The sequence below is a fragment of the Agelaius tricolor genome, unplaced genomic scaffold, assembly GCF_023055355.1.
Source record: "Agelaius tricolor isolate 1412-34295 unplaced genomic scaffold, bAgeTri1.0.p SCAF_20, whole genome shotgun sequence".
NCBI classification, from domain to species: domain Eukaryota; kingdom Metazoa; phylum Chordata; class Aves; order Passeriformes; family Icteridae; genus Agelaius; species Agelaius tricolor.
This window is the reverse complement of record NW_027269280.1, coordinates 13,435,915-13,454,450: the sequence shown is the minus strand read 5'-3', so window position 1 is coordinate 13,454,450 and position 18,536 is coordinate 13,435,915. Positions and strand designations below refer to the sequence as shown.

The following is an 18,536-nucleotide window of genomic DNA, read 5'->3' as shown; positions in this document are numbered from 1 at the left end:
CCAGGGAAGGGCAGATGGAGCCACAGCTCCAAATCTGAAATGCCTCTGATTTGGCTCCATTGGATTTTCTGGGGATAGAAAAGAATTTCCAGACAATTACAGAAAGCATTTCCACCTTCTGAGCCTCAGGCTGGGAGAGATCAGAGAACCATAAAATCTCCTGAGCAGGAGGGACCCCAGGGATCATTGATCCAGCCCCTGTCCCTGCCCAGACCCCCCAACAATCCCACCCTGTCCATCCCTGGCAGTGCTGCCCAAAGGCTCCTGGAGCTCTGGCAGCCTCGGGGCTGTGCCCATTCCCTGGGCAGCCTGGGCAGTGCCAGCACCCTCTGGGGGCAGAACCTTGCCCTGATCTCAGCCTGAGCTGCCCTGGCCCAGCCCCAGCCATGCCCTGGGTGCTGTCCCTGTCCCAGAGCAGAGATCAGTGCCTGCCCCTCCTCTTGCCCAGGAAATTCCTCCTGTGGACACCTGGGCTCCTCCTCTCTGTGCCACAGTTCCTGTGGGAGCTGAGGAGTTCTGGAGAATGATCCCAGAGCAAGGTCCCACCTGCCACAACTTCACATCCACTGTTCCTGCAGTTTTGTGTAAAATACCTGGTTTGTATTGGAAATGTTTGCTGTGCAGGTAGGATGGTTCAGTCCTGGTACTCTGTTCTGCTGCAAGAGTCCCTCTGCCAGCACAGAGCTTCCCTGCCCATGGCAGGGCATCAGTGCAGGCACTGAAAATGGAGCAGGAGCTGCTCTGGGTGCTGGGGTAAATCCTGTCAGCACAGATCCTCCCTGGCTGCTGCCCTGGCCCAGGAGCCCTGCTGGTGTAGAGCCCCCCAGTGCCCCCCAGTGCCTCCCAGTGCTTCCCAGTGCCTCCCAGTGCCTCCCAGTGCCTCCCAGTGCCCCCCAGTGCCCCCCAGTGCCTCCCAGTGCCCCCAGTGCCCCCAGTGCCCCCCAGTGCCCCCCAGTGCTTCCCAGTGCCCCCCAATGCTTCCCAGTGCCTCCCAATGCTTCCCAGTGCCTCCCAATGCTTCCCAGTGCTTCCCAGTGCCCCCAGTGCCCCCAGTGCCTCCAGTGCCTTCCAGTGCCCCCAGTGCCCCCCAGTGCCCCCAGTGCCTCCCAGTGCCCCCAGTGCCCCCAGTGCCTCCAGTGCCTTCCAGTGCCTCCCAGAGCCTCCCAGTGCCCCCAGTGCCTCCCAGTGCCCCCAGTGCCTCCCAGTGCCCCCCAGGCTGCAGGGGCCATGTTCCAGCTGCTGGAAGTGCCCAGGACAGAGCCACAGTCTTGGTGCCCTTCACAAAAGTCAAGAGGTAGAAGGTGTCAAACACAATCTCTGTCAGTAGAGCAGTGGTGGTGGTGGCTCTGGAGAGCCCCTTCAGTTCTGCAGCTGGGTCTGCCCCATGGGGTGCCCATGCCTGGCCTCGAGCAGGGGACACTGCTTTGGAAAGGTGTCCTTGTGCCTCTGCAGGGTGACTCTGCCACAGGGGTGTCACCTGGAGCAGGTGACATTGCCCAGCTGCTGCCTGCCCACATCTCCCCCTGCCTCCTGTGAGCACAGCAGTGCCAGAACTTGGCAGACTCAGTACAGAGTGCCAGGATGGTCTGGGCTGGGAGGGACATTAAAAGAGCATCTTGTCCCCCTTCCACTAGAAAGAGAAAAAAAAAAAATCCTGGTCCTTTGGTGCCCTTTTCTGCCTCCTTGCTCCTCTCAGAGGTGTTTCCAGGTGCTCCCAGCCCCATCAGACACAGGACAGCTGCAGCCACAAGGCCATGAGGGAGAAAGGTGAAAAGCCTTTCCTGGACCAGAACAAGATACACTTTATTCAATACTGGCATTCAGGAGTCAACTTCTTTAGGCTCTGTTAAAAAAGAAAGAGGTGGGTGTGAGCACAGCAAAGGGCAATGAATCCCCATTTCATGTGCCCTATTTCCCCACATGCACCTCTCTCAGTGCCCACAGGCCCAGGAATGGGCCCTGAATCCTTTGGGAGCCCTGTGCTCACAGCTGAAGAGAGCAGGGAGGGATGGCACTTTGCAAACAAGACTCCCAACGTGCAGAAAGAGAACTGATCCCAGTGTGATTAAGCATCAGGTAGAGATGAACATGTAATTATCCAGTCAAAGCAAGGAGGCTTCATCTCGAGGAGCTGGCTCCTCTCCAGAGCCACTGCAACTGTGAGCAGCCCAGCTCCCCCAGGACATCTCCTGCCTGGGACTCCCCTCCTGCAGCAGCTTTGCTGGACACCCCCGTGCCACATGGAGAAATGGGGAGCAGAGATGTCACACACACAGGGAAATGGGGAGCACAGGTGTCACACACAGCAATGGGAACACAGGTGTGACACAGGGAAATGTGAGCACAGGTGTCACACACAGGGAAATGGGGAGCACAGGGGTCACACAGGGAAATGTGAGCACAGGTGTCACACACAGGGAAATGTGAGCACAAATGTCACACGGCAATGGCAGCACAGGTGTCACACAGGGAAATGGCAGCACAGGTGTGACACACAGCAATGGCAGCACAGGTGTCACACACAGGGAAATGGGAAGCACAGGGAAATGGGAAGCACAAGTGTCACACACAGCAATGGCAGCACAGGTGTCACACAGGGAAATGGGAAGCACAGGTGTCACACAGAGCAATGGGAGCACAGGTGTCACACAGAATTTGGAAGCACAGGTGTCACACAGAGCAATGGGAGCACAGGTGTGACACAGGGAAATGGGAAGCACAGGTGTGACACAGCAATGGCAGCACAGGTGTCACACAGCAATGGCAGCACAGGTGTGACACAGCAATGGCAGCACAGGTGTCACACAGCAATGGCAGCACAGGTGTGACACAGCAATGGGAGCACAGGTGTGACACAGAATTTGGAAGCACAAGTGTGACACAGCAATGGCAGCACAGGTGTCACACAGCAATGGGAGCACAGGTGTGACACAGCAATGGCAGCACAGGTGTCACACAGCAATGGCAGCACAGGTGTGACACAGCAATGGGAGCACAGGTGTGACACAGAATTTGGAAGCACAAGTGTGACACAGCAATGGCAGCACAGGTGTCACACAGCAATGGGAGCACAGGTGTGACACAGCAATGGGAGCACAGGTGTGACACAGAATTTGGAAGCACAGGTGTCACACAGCAATGGCAGCACAGGTGTGACACAGCAATGGGAGCACAGGTGTCACACACAGCAATGACAGCACAGGTGTCACACAGCAATGACAGCACAGGTGTGACACAGCAATGACAGCACAGGTGTCACACACAGCAATGGGAGCACAGGTGTCACACACACAGAGCAATGGGAGCACAGGTGTCACACACAGCAATGACAGCACAGGTGTGACACAGCAATGGGAGCACAGGTGTCACACAGAATTTGGAAGCACAGGTGTCACACAGCAATGGGAGCACAGGTGTGACACAGCAATGACAGCACAGGTGTCACACACACAGCAATGGGAGCACAGGTGTCACACACAGCAATGGCAGCACAGGTGTCACACAGAGCAATGGCAGCACAGGTGTCACACAGAATTTGGAAGCACAGGTGTCACACACAGCAATGGCAGCACAGGTGTGACACAGAATTTGGAAGCACAGCTGTCCAGCACGGGGCACACAGCAGCAGAGGCAGTTTCTCAGTTTCTGTGCCCTGTCACACGGCCTGGAGGCAGGGCTGGCCCGAGCACACCCTGGAGCATCACTGCATGCCAAGGTCACAGCCCCAGCTGCCTCACAGTGACCTCTGAGCCACAACTGCTGGGTCAAACAGCCCGAGGAGGGGCAGGATCTGCACCAGAGTCAGCCCCAGCCCTGTACAGATGTGTGCTCTCCATTTCCAGATTAACCTTTCAGAAATGTCAGCCAAACAACCGCTGCCTCCCTTGGACAACCTGGAATTTTTGGGCCTGTGACTAGAGCTTCAATTAACTCCTTCAGTGCTCCTGCTCACCTTCCAGCCCTCTCCCAGGAAATTCCAGCTCCAGGGCCCTTTCTTCTGCAGCTATTTTGATGCCCTGCACGTTGTGACCTCTCTCTCCTGCTGCACCGCTTGGGATGGTGGAGTCAAAGGGCACTGCTGAAACAGGAGTGTTTGCAGGTGTGTTCACAAGGAGGAGCAGCACATCCCTGATCTGTGCTAGCTGGGCTGCAGCAAGAGCAGGGCAGGGTGGGATCAGCCTCCCTCCCAGAAGATGTCCATAAACAACAACAGAGTGTGCTGCAGCAGATTGCACAGCAATGTTCCTGCTCTCTTCCCAGAGCTCACCTCTCCTGGCATTCCCAGAAAACCCTTCTATGCCTTCAGAGCAGACCTGCCATGGCTGGCCCAGGCACCCAAGAGTGGCCCAAGTGTTCCAGCTGTGGCCCTGTGGGCACACTGCTCCTCTGGCAGCACATTCATCAAGAGCTCTCCTGTTCATTAAGTGTGTACAGGGCTCCTGGAAAATCCAGGATGGGCAGGAGGCAGCTGCAGTCACCCAGAGCAAACAGAGGGAAGGGGGCAGGCAAGGCAGAAGGGGCAGAGGAGCTCAGGGCATGCCTGAGCTGGGCTGCAGGTGTGGGAAGGAAGAGGATTGGGGAATCATCACTGCACCTTGGCACTCGGGAGGAGCAGAAAGAGAGTGGCCAGAGGGAGCCCCCTGCCCTCCCCAGGTGCCACCTGCCCTCTGCAGGGGGCTGTAGGAAGGGGCTGCAGCCCTGGGCTGCACAGAACTTCACATCTGCACTTAGAGGGTGTCTGGACAGCTCTCCTGGATCATCTTCAGATGGGGTTTCAAGGACCTATTGAAGGTATCCCTGCCCACGGCAGGGATTGGAACCAGATGAGCCTTAAGGTCCTTCCTAACCCAGCCCCTGCTGTGATTCTGAGCCCAGCACCTCGGGCCAGCTGAGGCTGTTGGCACAAACAGGGCCCACACTGGGTAATTCACCCCCAGCTGCCCCAAGTGTCCAGCTGGGTGCTTTTGGTTGAGTTTCTTTGTTCCATAGATGATTCTGGGCTGGGTCAGTGGGAGGCACCCTCAGCCTCTGGGTTGTGCACACAGGAGAAACTGAACCCTGGCTCACCTTGCAGTGATGCCTACATGGAAAGGTGGAATCTGGGCAGGCCTTGGAGGGATGTGGTTGTGACAACAACCCTGAGGGCAAGCTGGAGAGATGGCAAATATTGGGTACAAACCCACTGAGGAATGAAGGCTCAGTAGCATTTCTATACCCAGTGTACACAGGTAAAGATAATTACACACATTATGAACCTCAGAATGGATTGGGCTGGAAGGGACCAGCTCATCCAGTGCCACCCCTGCCATGGCAGGGACACCTCCCACTGTCCCAGGCTGCTCCCAGCCCCAATGTCCAGCCTGGCCTTGGGCACTGCCAGGGATCCAGGGGCAGCCCCAGCTGCTCTGGGCACCTGTGCCAGGGCCTGCCCACCCTGCCAGGGAACAATTCCTGATTCCCAATATCCCATCCATCCCTGCCCTCTGGCAGTGGGAGCCATTCCCTGTGTCCTGGCACTCCAGTTCTTCATGAAAAGTCCCTCCCTGGCTTCCTTGCAGCCCCTTCAGACCCTGGAAGGTGCTGTGAGGTCTCCACACAACCTTCTCTTCTCCAGGCTGAACAATCCCAGCTCCCAGCCTGGCTCCCCAGGGGAGGGGTTCCAGTCCAGAGCTGCTCCCAGAGCTCCATGTCCCGTGTTTGGGGGGTGCCAGGGCTGTATGCAAAGTCCCAGGCAGGGTTTCACATAGATACAGATATAGCCACACATTGTCCACAGATCTGGTGGCAGCTGAACCTCTGCCTAGCAGGGACAGAGCCACCGCCTCCCCATACCGTGGATGTTCAGCTTTCCCCGGCACAATCCTTCCCTCATTGAGCAAATGAGTTCACTTAATAAAAATCCATCTTTCTGCTTCCCAGATGGGATGGGGGCAGATGGGATCTGCCTGTGCAGGAGCCCTTGTCCCCCCAGGCCAGGGAAGGGGCTCGGAGGGCTCGGCAGGGTGGGAATCCAGCTACAGTGAAACCCTCGGGCTCTGTGGGTAAACTGAGGCGAGCCGCTGTCCTTGCTGCCCGCGGGAGAGGGATCCCGAAGGGCAGGGATGGCGAGAGAGCTCAGCCACAGGGAGGAGTTCTCAAAGGGCTCTCTGACATCCTTCCCTCGGGAAAGCAGCGGCTCCGCACCCGCAGCAGCCGAATCTGGTGAGGAAGAGGAGGCACCGCACGTTCGGATGTCTCTCGCCGCCTCCCCGGCGCGCAGATCCAGAGCAGGGGCAAACACCCGCCGAGGTCTCCGGTGCCTCCCGAGGGGCTCCGAGCCGCGGTGCCCGGGGCGGTGCGGGCGCGGCTGCGGCGGGAGCTGGGGAGGAGGGAGCGGGCCCGGTGCCCGCCGAGCCCGGCCGTCCCTCTCCGCCGCTTCCTTTAGGTGGCACCGCTCCTCCAGGAATGAGCTCCCGGCCCCGCGCAGCCCTGCCCGGGCCGCGGCCGCACCGCGGGGGCTCCGCCGCGCACCGCACCGTCGGAGCGGCCCCTCCTCCCCTCGCCAGCCCGTGCCCGGCTCCCCCGTCCTCCCGCTCACTCCTCCAGCCAGTAAATCCGATCTAGGCTGATTCCTCTCACGTCAAACCACATGATCCCATAAAACATTCATCGCCTCTCCATCCCCGCTCGCTCGCCGCTCGCTCCCGGGATCCAGCGCAGCCGGCTCCGCTCCCCGCCGGGATCCGCCGCAGCCCCGGCCCCGTGCGTGCGGCGGGCGGGCGGGCGGAGCGAGGAGGAGGCAGGCGAGGCAGGCGAGGCGAGGCAGGGAGGGGGAGCCTCGCCTGGATGCTGACTCCAGCTCGGGGGCTGCTCATTCCCCCGATGAGCGAGGGCACCGGGAGCGCCCCCCCCTCCCCGTGCGCCGCCGCTCCCCGCTCGGGCTGAAGTTTGGCTCCGGGATCTGCCCCGCTTTCCCAAGGATTGTACCGCTGCCGCTCCACTTTGCGCCTCCAGACGTGCCTTCCCCGACCCCTAAGATGAAGAGGGCGATAGCTGAAGGTACGTGCGCCCCGGTCTCCCTCCGCCGCCGCGGCTCCCCCGGGCAGGGCACGGCGGCCGCGGCCCCAACTTCGCCCGGCGCCGGGAACTTCCCTCGCCGCAACTTTTTTTTTTTCCCCCGTGGGGTCTTCGGGAACGGCCAAGGTCCCACGAGGAGAAGAGGGGCCGGGGGCCGGGCCGGGATCGGGCGCTGGGGCCGGGAGAGGCGGCGGGGAGGGCGCGGGGGGAGCGGGAGCGCCGCGGCTGCGGGAGCGGAGCGGAGGCGAGGCCGGAGGGGGAGCGAGCCCCGGGCACGGCTCGGCTCCAGCCGCGGAGCAGGGCAGCGGGAGGGAAGGAGGACAGAGGGATGGTGGAAAGGGAGCAGCGGGCTAAGCCCCCTCCAGCCGCCGCCCAGCCTGGCTTGGCTCAGATCGGCCTCGGGGTGACCGGGCGAAGTTGGTGCCTCCGGGGGAAGCGCGTCCGCACCCCACACCCCGCACCCCGCATCCCGCACCCCGCATCCCGCACCCCGCGGCGGAGGGGCCGGGACGGGCGGCACAGGGGATGGGGCAGCCCGGCTTGCCCCGCTCGCAGCGCGGCCGCCGGAGCAGCCCCGGCCCCGCTCCCCGAGCCCGTCCCGCTCGCGGAGCCGCCGCACGGGGAAGTTCCCGGAGGCTCCGGGGGCTCCGCAGGGTCCGGGGTGCGGTGGGGGCTCCCCGCAGAGCCCTCCCTCAGGGTTCCGCCGCTTCGTGTTCGGGAGCCAGAGGCTGGGGAGGGCTGGGGGTGCGGGGCTGGTGCCCCTTTCCATTCGCTCGCAGCGCCGGGGGAGAGGCACGGAGCTCGCAGCCTGGCACGGCCGGACTCTCCCCGCACCTTTTCCATGCACTTCGGCGATAACCTTCGCTTCCCGGGCCCGTGTGCGGGCTGGGGCTGGGGCAGGGCTGGCACAGGGGCCGGGGCTGCGGCGGCTCCCGGAGCTCCCCGGTCCCGCCGTGCCGTGGCCGCTTGCGAGGGCTCCGGGGGCACCGGGAAGCGGCCCCGGCTCGGGGGGGACCCCGGGAGCGGCCCCGGCTCGGGGGGACACTCGCTGCCGGGCTCAGCCCGCCGGAGCAGCAGCGTGTGCCGCCCAGGATGTGTGTTCGCTGGGAGCCTGCCCAGGATTGCAGTTCGGAACGGGAGGGACCAGCCCGCGGTGGGAGCTCCCGGGCTGGCCGGGGCTGGCCAGGGGAGGCTCGGGCGTGCGGAGCCTCTGCCTGCTCTGACTCCGCTCTGTGCCGTCTCCGGCTCGCTTCCCGTTCCCGTCAGCGACACAGATATAATTCTCTTTTCCTTTCTATTTTGGAGGGCACTCTGGCTGATTTATTTGTGACGATCAAAGGACACATCCGAGCTGTGCTCCACACCGCACACTGCCTCCTCGAGAGGCTTTGTGTCGATGTGAAACGTGAAATGGCCAATTTATTGCTGTTTGGGGAACACCTCGGGAGCGGGCTCGGCTCTGGCAGCTTCTCCCCGGCCCGGAGGGGATGCTGAGAGCGCAGCCTCCATTTGCCGGGGCTCGGGGGCTGCCGTGGGTGGGAGCCCGGGGCTCGGTGCCCCGCTCGGCCGGTGCCGGGCAGCGCTGGGTGTGCCCCGATCCCCTCGCTCCATCCCCGCTGCTGCTGCTGCTGCAGCGCTGCTCTCCCCACGCACTGACACTCCCGGCTGCCGCCAGCGCTGTGTGGAACAACACGGGGAAAAATGAAATATAAAAACTGTGTTACAACGGCTTTATTTATAGAACCAGGCTTGGAGGAGTTTGGGGTTGAATTATTTGCTTTTTTGCTGCAGTTTATGAATTGCTCCTGTGAGAGGCTGGCTTGCTGGCAGGTTTGGCTGGAAAGTCCTCACTAACCTGGGGGATTCTGTTTAGCTGAGTGTCCATCCTGCTGGATCTGCACTACATTTCCCACTGTGGGCTGCCAGGATGCTTCAAGTGCCTTGTAAGCCAGAAATAGCCACCAGGGGCAGTTGGACAGGCAGAGCTTTCCCTGTTCTCAGCACTGGCTGCCTTATTAACACGATTCATTTTTACTGAAAAAGAGCTTTCTATGCTTATTCTTTTTTTTTTTTTTTAACCCGAATACAAACCCCTGTAATAGGAGAACCTACATCAACATCACCGATGGGAGAGCAGCTCTTTTTTTTCCTCTTGAGAGAAGACACCATTCATTGCATTATTCTGTATTTCCTGTCTTTATAATGTAAATTTTTTATCAAGGGCCCGCTGCATTTTCTGGGCTTTGTCCCCCCTTTCCCAGCTGGCGGCACAGAGCTCAGACCATGGGCCCATCAAAGGCTGTGTTTGGAGAGGATTTCTAAGGAGGAATGTGCTTAAAGAGGAATTTTAGGGCAAAAAGGTGGAGGTGCTGTTGCACCACTCGGTGCCTGGGCGTTGAACCGGTGCAGACATCGTTGTTCCCTGCTGGATCTGGGATGTTTTCCCAGACAAAGCTGGGCCAGAGGAGGAGTTAATGAGAAGCAGTGAGGAAGTGTGGAGGGCTGTGGGCAGCACGTGCTGAAGCAGCCGGGCCCCTCGTGAATTCCCTCAATGCCGAGCTCAGGAGCTCCAGGCTGGGCTTGGGAAAACCTCCCGGGAGCCTGGTGTGTCCATAAAGGAGTGAAGGGAGAGGGAGTGGCTGGTGGGAAGGAGCAAGGGGACATTTGTCACACAGCATCTCTGTCTGCCCTGCTCCCTGCCCTGCTATGCAAGGGCAGGAGAGTGGCTGTGGCTCCATCCGCTCACCCTGTGGAGCTGGAAGCTGGCAAGGACCACGGGGATGCCCAGCTGAGATCCCACATTCCCTGTGCCAGGCTGTGCCTGCTGCCACAGGCCCTGGGTAATCTTCTTCTGACCCCAACCATGACTTGGGCCTCATATTCCAAAGGAACAACCAGAATCCAGCAGCACAGATGGGAATTTTCCACATTTTTCATCTCAGAAGCAGCAAGAAGCCTGTGAGCTGGGGGCAGGGCAGGGGAGGATGCTCTGAGGCTGCTGCACCCCTGCACACACAGCCCTGCTCAGCCCTGCTCAGCCCTGCTGCCTGAGGGCGCTGGGGCCCTTCCCTTCCCTTCCCTTCCCTTCCCTTCCCTTCCCTTCCCTTCCCTTCCCTTCCCTTCCCTTCCCTTCCCTTCCCTTCCCTTCCCTTCCCTTCCCTTCCCTTCCCTTCCCTTCCCTTCCCTTCCCTTCCCTTCCCTTCCCTTCCCTCCCTTTCCCCTGAGGAGAGGGAAGTGGCCCAGAGCAGGAGGAGGCAGGGCAGTGCCCGGAGCTGAGCTCTGATTTCTGCCCTGCTCTGCCCCGGAGCTGCAGCCGGGATTCACCTGCAGGGCCCAGGGAGGAGCTGCTCCCTCCAGGCTCAGGTGTTTGTTTGTCCTCTCCCCCTTGGATTTGCAATGCTCTCTGCTGCTGTCACCTTCATGAGACAGATCTCCGAGTGCCAGGTGCTTCTTTAGATGTTCCTCAGGAGGTTTTCTCTTTATGCAGGGGGCACAGCCCCCGTGGAACAGGAGCACCCTGCAGCACTGCACAGGGGGCTGGCACGGGCAGCAGCTCAGCCTGGGGCCTGCAAGGGCTGGGACTGAATTTCTGGGAGTGCTTGTCCTTCCTGGCACTTTCTGGGAGGGCTTGTCCCTCCTGGCCATGTGGGAAGCTCTGGGCTGTGTCCCAGAGCAGGTGGAGCTGCCTGGGATGTGTGAGGAGCAGGGGGTCAGGGCTCCTCCATCACAGACACCCAGCACTGTGGGAGGAGGAGTGAGGCTGCTGAGACACAAAGCCACCTTCTCCTCCCCTTTCCTGCTGTGGCTGCAACTCCTGGAGGTTTCCAGAGGCTGAGGGAAAAGGGGACAATTGTACTGAAAAGTCTTAATCAGCTGAAAGAGGCTGAGGGTGGGTCCTGCCGTGCCTGTGCAGAGGTGCCGGAGGAATTCGTGCAGAGTTTGCTCAAATGTGCAACCTCACCTCAGCCTGAGCTCTGTGTGCCTGGCACTGCTCTGACACAGGGGAATGGGGCTCTGGGGGGCTGGTCACCCTCTGGGGGGGTTCAGAGGGCTGTGGGGGCTCAGGGCAGGTGACAAAGCTGCGTCCCTTGGGCTGTGGGCAGCTCTCGGCCAGAGCCTGCCTGTGGGCAGGGCACAGCTGTGGGGTGGCACAGGAGGGCACAGCTGTGGTGTGGCACAGACAGAGCACAGCTGTGGGGTGGCACAGGCAGAGCAGGGCACAGCTGTGGGGTGGCACAGACAGAGCACAGCTGTGGGGTGGCACAGACAGAGCAGGGCACAGCTGTGGTGTGGCACAGGAGGGCACAGCTGTGGGGTGGCACAGACAGGGCACAGCTGTGGGGTGGCACAGGCAGAGCAGGGCACAGCTGTGGGGTGGCACAGGAGGACACAGCTGTGGTGTGGCACAGACAGAGCAGGGCACAGCTGTGGGGTGGCACAGGAGGACACAGCTGTGGTGTGGCACAGACAGAGCAGGGCACAGCTGTGGGGTGGCACAGACAGGGCAGAGCACAGCTGTGGGGTGGCACACACAGGGCAGGGCACAGCTGTGGGGTGGCACAGGAGGGCACAGCTGTGGGGTGGCACAGACCTTGACCTGCCTGCTTTGCTTTTGGAGTGCTCCTAGAAGGCTCTGGAGTCTGCTCTTGCTCTGCCTCCCTGGTATCCTTGAGCAGGTCACTGAGCCTTTCTGTGATGTGGTCTCAGCCCTTCCAGCTCTGTCCTCACACAGTGATGCTGAGTTATGTCCCAGGGGACCCAGGGGATGCTTAAACTCAGCCCAGAGCTGGGGTGTGGAGGCTGAGCAGTCCCTGATCCCTCCCCAGCAGTGCCACAGAGGCAGGTGGGACACACTGATCATCTCCTGGGGGCTGCTGCTGCATCCACAGCAGCTCTGTGTCTCCGGGCTGGCCCACCTTCCTCCCAACCTTCACACTGCAGATTGTACAGCTTTTATTGTCCCTCTCCTGGAACCAGGAGATTAGCAAAGCACTTGAGTTTTATTTGGAATCCTCCCTGGTTGTCAAGGAAAGCAGAAACACTCCACAAGCACATGCAAAGCATCGAGGAGACTGGAAACAAAGAAACACAAACACTCCAATGCTGGGGTTTTTAGTTCAGTTTCTGGAGAGCTCAGCAGTTTGAGGCATCCCCCTGATGCCTCTCAAGGAGCAGTGCTGGCTCCTGTCTGCAGGGCTCGGGCAAGCCAGGCTCAGAATGTTTGCTTTCATGAAACCATGGAATATTTTGGATATTATAATCTCAATACACCTCTTGCTCAAGCACAGCTGATTTCACAGCCAGATCTGGCTGCTCAGGGGCTTGTCCTGCCCAGCATGGATGTATTACCAAGGATGGAGCTGCCCTGTCCTCCTCCACAGCCTGGGTGCAGCCCAAGCCCTTTGTCACCCGGCCTGGATCAGCACCATGGGTGCTCCTGTCCCTTTGGTGGCCTGGGGGTGCCTGGCTCTGTCCCTGGCTGGGGCAGGGCTGGGGCAGGAGCAATGGGGAACTTTGTGCTGGCTCCCTGTGAGGTCAGAGCAGGTGCTGGGGGGGCATCAAAGAGGGGTAAAAGCAGGGGTGACAGCCAGAAACAGGGGTGACAGCCAGATGCCATGGCAGGGACACTCAGGGTGGCAATGGGACACTCAGGATGGCAGCAGGGACACTCAGGGTGGCAGCAGGGACACTCAGAACAGCAGCAGGGACACTCAGGGTGGCAGCAGGGACACTCAGGGTGGCAATGGGACACTCAGGATGGCAGCAGGGACACTCAGGGTGGCAGCAGGGACACTCAGAACAGCAGCAGGGACACTCAGGATGGCAGTGGGACACTCAGGGTGGCAGTGGGACACTCAGGGTGGCAATGGGACACTCAGGATGGCAGCAGGGACACTCAGGGTGGCAGTGGGACACTCAGAACAGCAGCAGGGACACTCAGGGTGGCAGCAGACCCTTGCAGACGTTGTCCTGTGCTGTGTTTGCTCTGTGCTGCTCCTGCCCTTTGCTGTGGGCTGGTTCCAGCCTGCTGTCCCTCATCAATGGTGATTAGCACAGCTCCCCTGGGGCTCTGCAGTCCCCAGATGCTCCCTGTGCTGACACCCTGCAGGGACAGGGACCTCTCTGAGGACACACGGACCTGGCCACATCCCAGAGCCCTGGAGATGCTGGGGGAGGCTCCAGAGCGGGGCTGCTGCACCTCAGCTCAGCTCTGCTGGGGATTTCTCTGCCCAAGCTTCGCAAAGCTCCAGCGATGGAGCCTGGCTGGCCTTGCCCAGTGCTGGAGCTGATGGAAAAGCCTCTCCTGATGTCTGACCTGCAGCTCTTGGCTGTGGCTCCTTGCTGTGTCACCTGGCCACACAAAGGTGGGCTCTGCTCTGCCATCCTTTCAGCTGCCCTGGAGCAGCTGGAGGCTGCAATTAAATCTCCCTTCACCTTCCCTTTGCCCAGCCCAACCATCATAATTCCTGCTGCCTGACCCTGCAGGACATACTAGCACATATATTGGGAATTGGGAATTGTTCCCTGGCAGGGTGGGCAGGCCCTGGCACAGGTGCCCAGAGCAGCTGGGGCTGCCCCTGGATCCCTGGCAGTGCCCAAGGCCAGGCTGGACACTGGGGCTGGGAGCAGCCTGGGACAGTGGAGTTCCAGCCCAGCTATCCCAGGACAAGGGCTGGACTCAGCTCCTTCTTCCTTCCAGGAGCTGCATCCTGAGAGCATCCAAACCCTTTTGGTGCTTGTTGACTGGAGCTGACTCCAGGAACCTCCCTGTCCAGCATTTCTGTCCTTGACCCGTGCTCTGAGAGCCTTTATTGTCAGCTGTGCTCTGATCCCACTGCAGCTGCAATTCCACAGCAAAGCAGAGGGATGCAGGCCAGAGGGAGGCTCAGGGCCTGCATGGGAGTTTCCATCCCAACCCAGCTTTTCTCCTGCCTGCATGGAGTTTCCATCCCAACCCAGCTTTTCTCCTGCTTGGATGGAGTTTCCATCCCAACCCAGCTTTTCTCCTGCCTGCATGGAGTTTCCATCCCAACCCAGCTTTTCTCCTGCTTGGATGGAGTTTCCATCCCAACCCAGCTTTTCTCCTGCCTGCATGGAGTTTCCATCCCAACCCAGCTTTTCTCCTGCCTGGATGGAGTTTCCATCCCAACCCAGCTTTTCTCCTGCCTGCATGGGAGTTTCCATCCCAACCCAGTTTTTCTCCTGCCTGCATGGGAGTTTCCAGCCCAGCTTTTCTGGGTCCCGCTGGAGCTGGACACGTTCCCTCCCTGGCTCTGGGAGTCCTGGTGCCTTTCCAGCGCTCTGTGCTTGGTTTTCTCTCTCCGTGCTGCACCTTCTGCTGGAAACAAAGGGATGTTTGCATTCCAGCGCGATGCTTCCCTTTCTTCCCTGAGTGCAGGGGATAATTACAGTGCCTTGCACTAATTGATCCCTTATTAGTGCTAATTGTGATTTACGTGGTGCTTTAGGAAGGGGCATTTCTGTGGCAGAAGTGATGCTCTAATGTCGCACTTGTGATGTGTCACCTCATCTCCCGTGAGCTGCTCATGGGGGAAGCGGGTTCACTTTTATTTTTTTGTTAAAAACCAATCTTTTGCAAGAACCATCTGGCTGCTAAATTCTCCTCCCGGAGCTGTGCGGTTTGCAGGGAGTTCATTTGCGTCTTTAGCTACTAAAGAGGAAGTAAAAGTGACTGATTAGTCTGAGACTGGGACCATTCACATCAAAGTGACAGATTTTGCGAGCTGGATTTGGGGAAGTGTTTAAAACTGGTGTGTTTTCATTAAATTGTGAAGGCTGTGGGCAGAAGTGCGCTCTGGGCGCTGCAGCTCAGGCTCAGCCCTGCACCCTGGGTTTTCTGTCACTGTGAATTGTGGGGCTGCTCAAATTTCCCTCTGCTTGTTTGATGACTTTAAATATTGATTTTAATTGTGCCTCTTTCTGAAGGCTCTGAGTGATGGTGGGAGCCATGGACAATGATCCCTGAGCACAACACAGCCACGTGCACCGGGAGGGGGGAGCTCAGCCTGGCTCTGCACAGGGGAGGGAGAGAAGGAAAATACCTGTGGAGCCCCCAAACTCAGCTTTCCCTGCCCCCATGGGGGCTTTGCAGGGATGTGCCAGGAGCTGCTGGCCAGGCTGGGCTCTCAGAAGCCCTTTGGGGGTGCTGGGGTGAGGCTGGGAGGGCTCCACACTCTCCCCTGTTCAGAGGGGTCATTGGAAAGCCTCAGAGCAAATGCAGAGTTTGGGAATGTGGGATTTGTCTGTGCAGAGAGAAATGGTCAATGGGAGACAGCAGGACCTGTGGGACTTGCACTGCAAGGATCTGGAGGGACAGGACAAGGGAATGGCTCCAAACTGAGAGAGAGTGGGTCTAGATTGGAAATCAGGGAAGATCCTTCCCTGGCAGGGTGGGCAGGCCCTGGCACAGGTGCCCAGAGCAGCTGGGGCTGCCCCTGGATCCCTGGCAGTGCCCAAGGCCAGGCTGGACATTGGGGCTGGGAGCAGCCTGGGACAGTGGGAGGTGTCCCTGCCATGGCAGGGGTGGCACTGGGTGGCTTTGATGTCCCTTCCAACCCAAACCCTCGTGGGACTCTGGGGTTGCACGTCCCTGGGGCACTGGCATGTTTTCAGAGCAGTGGGAGCTGTGCTGTCCCTCTCCCTGTGCCCGGGTTCATTCCCAAGCACACATCCTGATGGATCTGGCCCTGCTCAATGCTCTGTGGCCGTGCAAACACGGTTAGCATTGGCTTTACACTAGAGGGCTGTCTGTCCCTTTCCCTTCTGAGAGCAGCCCTTGTGCCGGGCTCCCAGTTTGATGCCGGGGTGGGGAGTGCTGCAGGTGGGGTGTGGTGCTCGGCCCTGCTCTCTGCGCTGCCCACAGCAGCCCTGCCCGGGCTGCAGGAGCCCTTTGGAGCTGTTTCTGGTCTAGTGGAGCTCTCTGGCTCTGCCCCCTGTCCAGCCCAGCAGGAAGCAGCAGCTTCCACACAGGATTCCTTCCCCTCCTGCTCTTCCAGGCTCCTTTTGCTGTCAGGAGTGGGGCACTCTGGAGCACAGGGTGCTCTGGGTCTCCAGGAGTGTGGCATTTCCTGCTGCTGCCCTGCCCTGCCCTGCTCAGGATCTGCAGCCCTGAACATCTGCACATCCAGCTTGGGCTGACAGACAGCAATTGCTCTGGGGGCTGGAGGAGCCTTCAGTGTCCCAGGGCTGAAAGGTATTTGCTGTGGGAATCTACAAAACCAGAGGGTTTTGGGAAAGTTGCAAAAGGCAGGCCTCAGAGACAGCAGAACTGTGACTGGAGCTAAGCAGGAGCCATGAGATTGGTCAGCAGAAAAATTATTCAAACTGTAGAAAAGCAAGGACAGATAGAACAATGGTCTGTGTATTAATGCTTGTCTAGAATAACTCTCTAAGCTACAGAAAAGTTTATCTTGTGAGATATTAAGAAGTTTGAAGCTTAATAATGGAGCTCTGTGCATTGTGTTTTAAGGCTCACAAGCAGGTATTGTATTTAAAATAAGCAAGCATTGTTTAACCAAAGGTAACTGTGCTTACAGTGGTTGGATAGTACTACTGTCAATGTGCTTTTGCTTTGTGGGATTGGTTAAGAAGCTTATAAAGTGAGTTGTGACATTAAATTCTTGGTCTGCTGCTTAAGATGTGAGCTGGTGGCATCTTCCCATTGTCATCACCATGTAATGAGACTGATGCTGGAAAATACAACAGCTCAAGGCACGTTCCCAGCAGTCCCATCCTGTTTGTGATTTGTAAATAACCCCCTACCAGTGTCATTTGGCAGCTGCTGTGTCGTTATAGGACACAAAATAAAACGATGTGGACACACAACTCTCCAAGGTAGAAAAGAGTGTGTTTAATTTGTGACTCTAACATTTATAGATTTCCAAAAGTGACAGTGGATTGGAGGGTGGCAGTGCTACTTCTCCAATGACACTGGACAAACCAACAGTTTATCAAATTTTTGTTCTTCCATAAAAGAATGCAAAACAATCAGTTATTTACATAAAGTGTGTGAGAAAGTTGGTTACAAGAATGTAAACACCAGAAGGCTTAGAAAAACTTAAAAAATCAGGGCAACACTTCTGCCTGAAAGTTCAGCTGGGACAGCTCCTCTGGCTCTCCTGTCACCTGTGGGGCTGGGACCTCTGGGGACATGGCCACCATGAAGCCTGCTTGCTTTGGTCCCTGCTGCCATTTGTTTCATGGAATCACAGAATATCCTGAGCTCGGACTCCCAGGATCACCCAGCCCAGCCCTGTCCCTGCCCAGACCCCCCAACAATCCCACCCTGTCCATCCCTGGCAGTGCTGCCCAAAGGCTCCTGGAGCTCTGGCAGCCTCGGGGCTGTGCCCATTCCCTGGGCAGCCTGGGCAGTGCCAGCACCCTCTGGGGGAAGAACCTTGCCTTGATCTCAGCCTGAGCTGCCCTGGCCCAGCTTCCTGCTGGTTGAATTGAATTGATTTGTTTCATTCTGTCCCCACTCCCCTTTAAGCCAGGTAAAGACAGAACCAGCTGGAGCCTGCCTGTGCCTGACAGACATGGTTTGAATTCAGGCCTGCCTGGAGAATTCCAGCCCCAAACACAACCCCTCAGTGCCTGCCATGTGCCTCAGGCCATGCATTTGTGGCACTGCTTTTTCCTCTTCCTGGATGCCTGGGCAGTCCCTGTTTGGCTCAGTTTGGGCAGAAGTGGTGAGAATGGAGAGCAGCCCTGGGCAAGGGTGAGCAGGGCTGGGGGTGGGAATGAGCTGGGATGGCCAGGAGGGGTGGAGGGGGCACTGGTGGGTGCTGGGAGCACTCAGGGGCTGTGCCCAGCACACACTCAAGTGTTGCTGTAGGACATGAAAGAACACAAGCGCACACTGCTGCTCTCAAGGTGAAGAAAAAAGGGAGGCTTATTTTCTGACTCCAACATTTATACATTTCCAAGAGTGACAGTGGATTGGAGGGTGACAGTGCCACCTCTCCAATGACACTGGGCAAACCAACAGTCCATCAAATTTCTCCTCCTCCATAAAGGAATGCAAAACAATGAGTTATTTACAGAAAGTGTGTGAGAAAGTTCATTACAAGAATGTCAACAGATCAGAAGGCTTAGAAAATCTTAAAAAATCAGGGTGACACTCAAGTGCAGAGGATGGTTCTTTGGCACAAGTTGGTTTAGGAGCTCCAGGCACTTCTCTCCCTCCCTCAGTTTGTCCCTGATGTGTCCTGAGGGGGGGGGCAGGGGTGAACGATGGTGATGCTGAGCTCTGAGGGGTGGCACTGACCCCAGGGGTGGTGGTGGGACCATGGGGACCAGGGCTTGGAGCTGCTCTGCATCGACCACCCACAGCTGGGGCAGCAGCAGTGGCAGCAGTGACAGCAGTGGCAGCAGTGGCAGCTGTGTCCCTGCTGCCCCTGGGCTCAGGACAGGGATGTCCCCAGGCCCAGGGTCCCTTTGTGGGCATGGCAGAGGGATCA

At 58.6% G+C, this 18,536-nt stretch overlaps 1 protein-coding gene and 2 long non-coding RNA genes across 3 annotated transcripts in view; 2 read left to right on the top strand and 1 right to left on the bottom strand.

Annotated features, from left to right (window-relative positions):
• Nucleotides 1-1,777: 1,777 nt before the first annotated feature.
• The window catches only part of LOC139598884 (uncharacterized), a 176,086-nt gene continuing 159,327 nt past the window's right edge, over nucleotides 1,778-18,536 (bottom strand). The window contains exon 2 of the long non-coding RNA XR_011682053.1: nucleotides 1,778-5,320. This is a non-coding gene — a long non-coding RNA (uncharacterized lncRNA). The remainder of the gene's footprint in view (nucleotides 5,321-18,536) is intronic.
• On the top strand, nucleotides 2,411-3,531 carry LOC139598885 (uncharacterized). Its single transcript, XR_011682054.1, has 3 exons — nucleotides 2,411-2,458; nucleotides 2,513-2,641; nucleotides 3,468-3,531. It is a non-coding gene; the product is annotated as an uncharacterized lncRNA (long non-coding RNA).
• The window catches only part of RTN4R (reticulon 4 receptor), a 98,890-nt gene continuing 86,425 nt past the window's right edge, over nucleotides 6,072-18,536 (top strand). Inside the window, exon 1 of the mRNA XM_071445801.1 lies at nucleotides 6,072-7,038. Within this exon, the coding sequence (XP_071301902.1) occupies nucleotides 7,017-7,038 (22 nt within the window). The 5' untranslated portion in view covers nucleotides 6,072-7,016. The remainder of the gene's footprint in view (nucleotides 7,039-18,536) is intronic.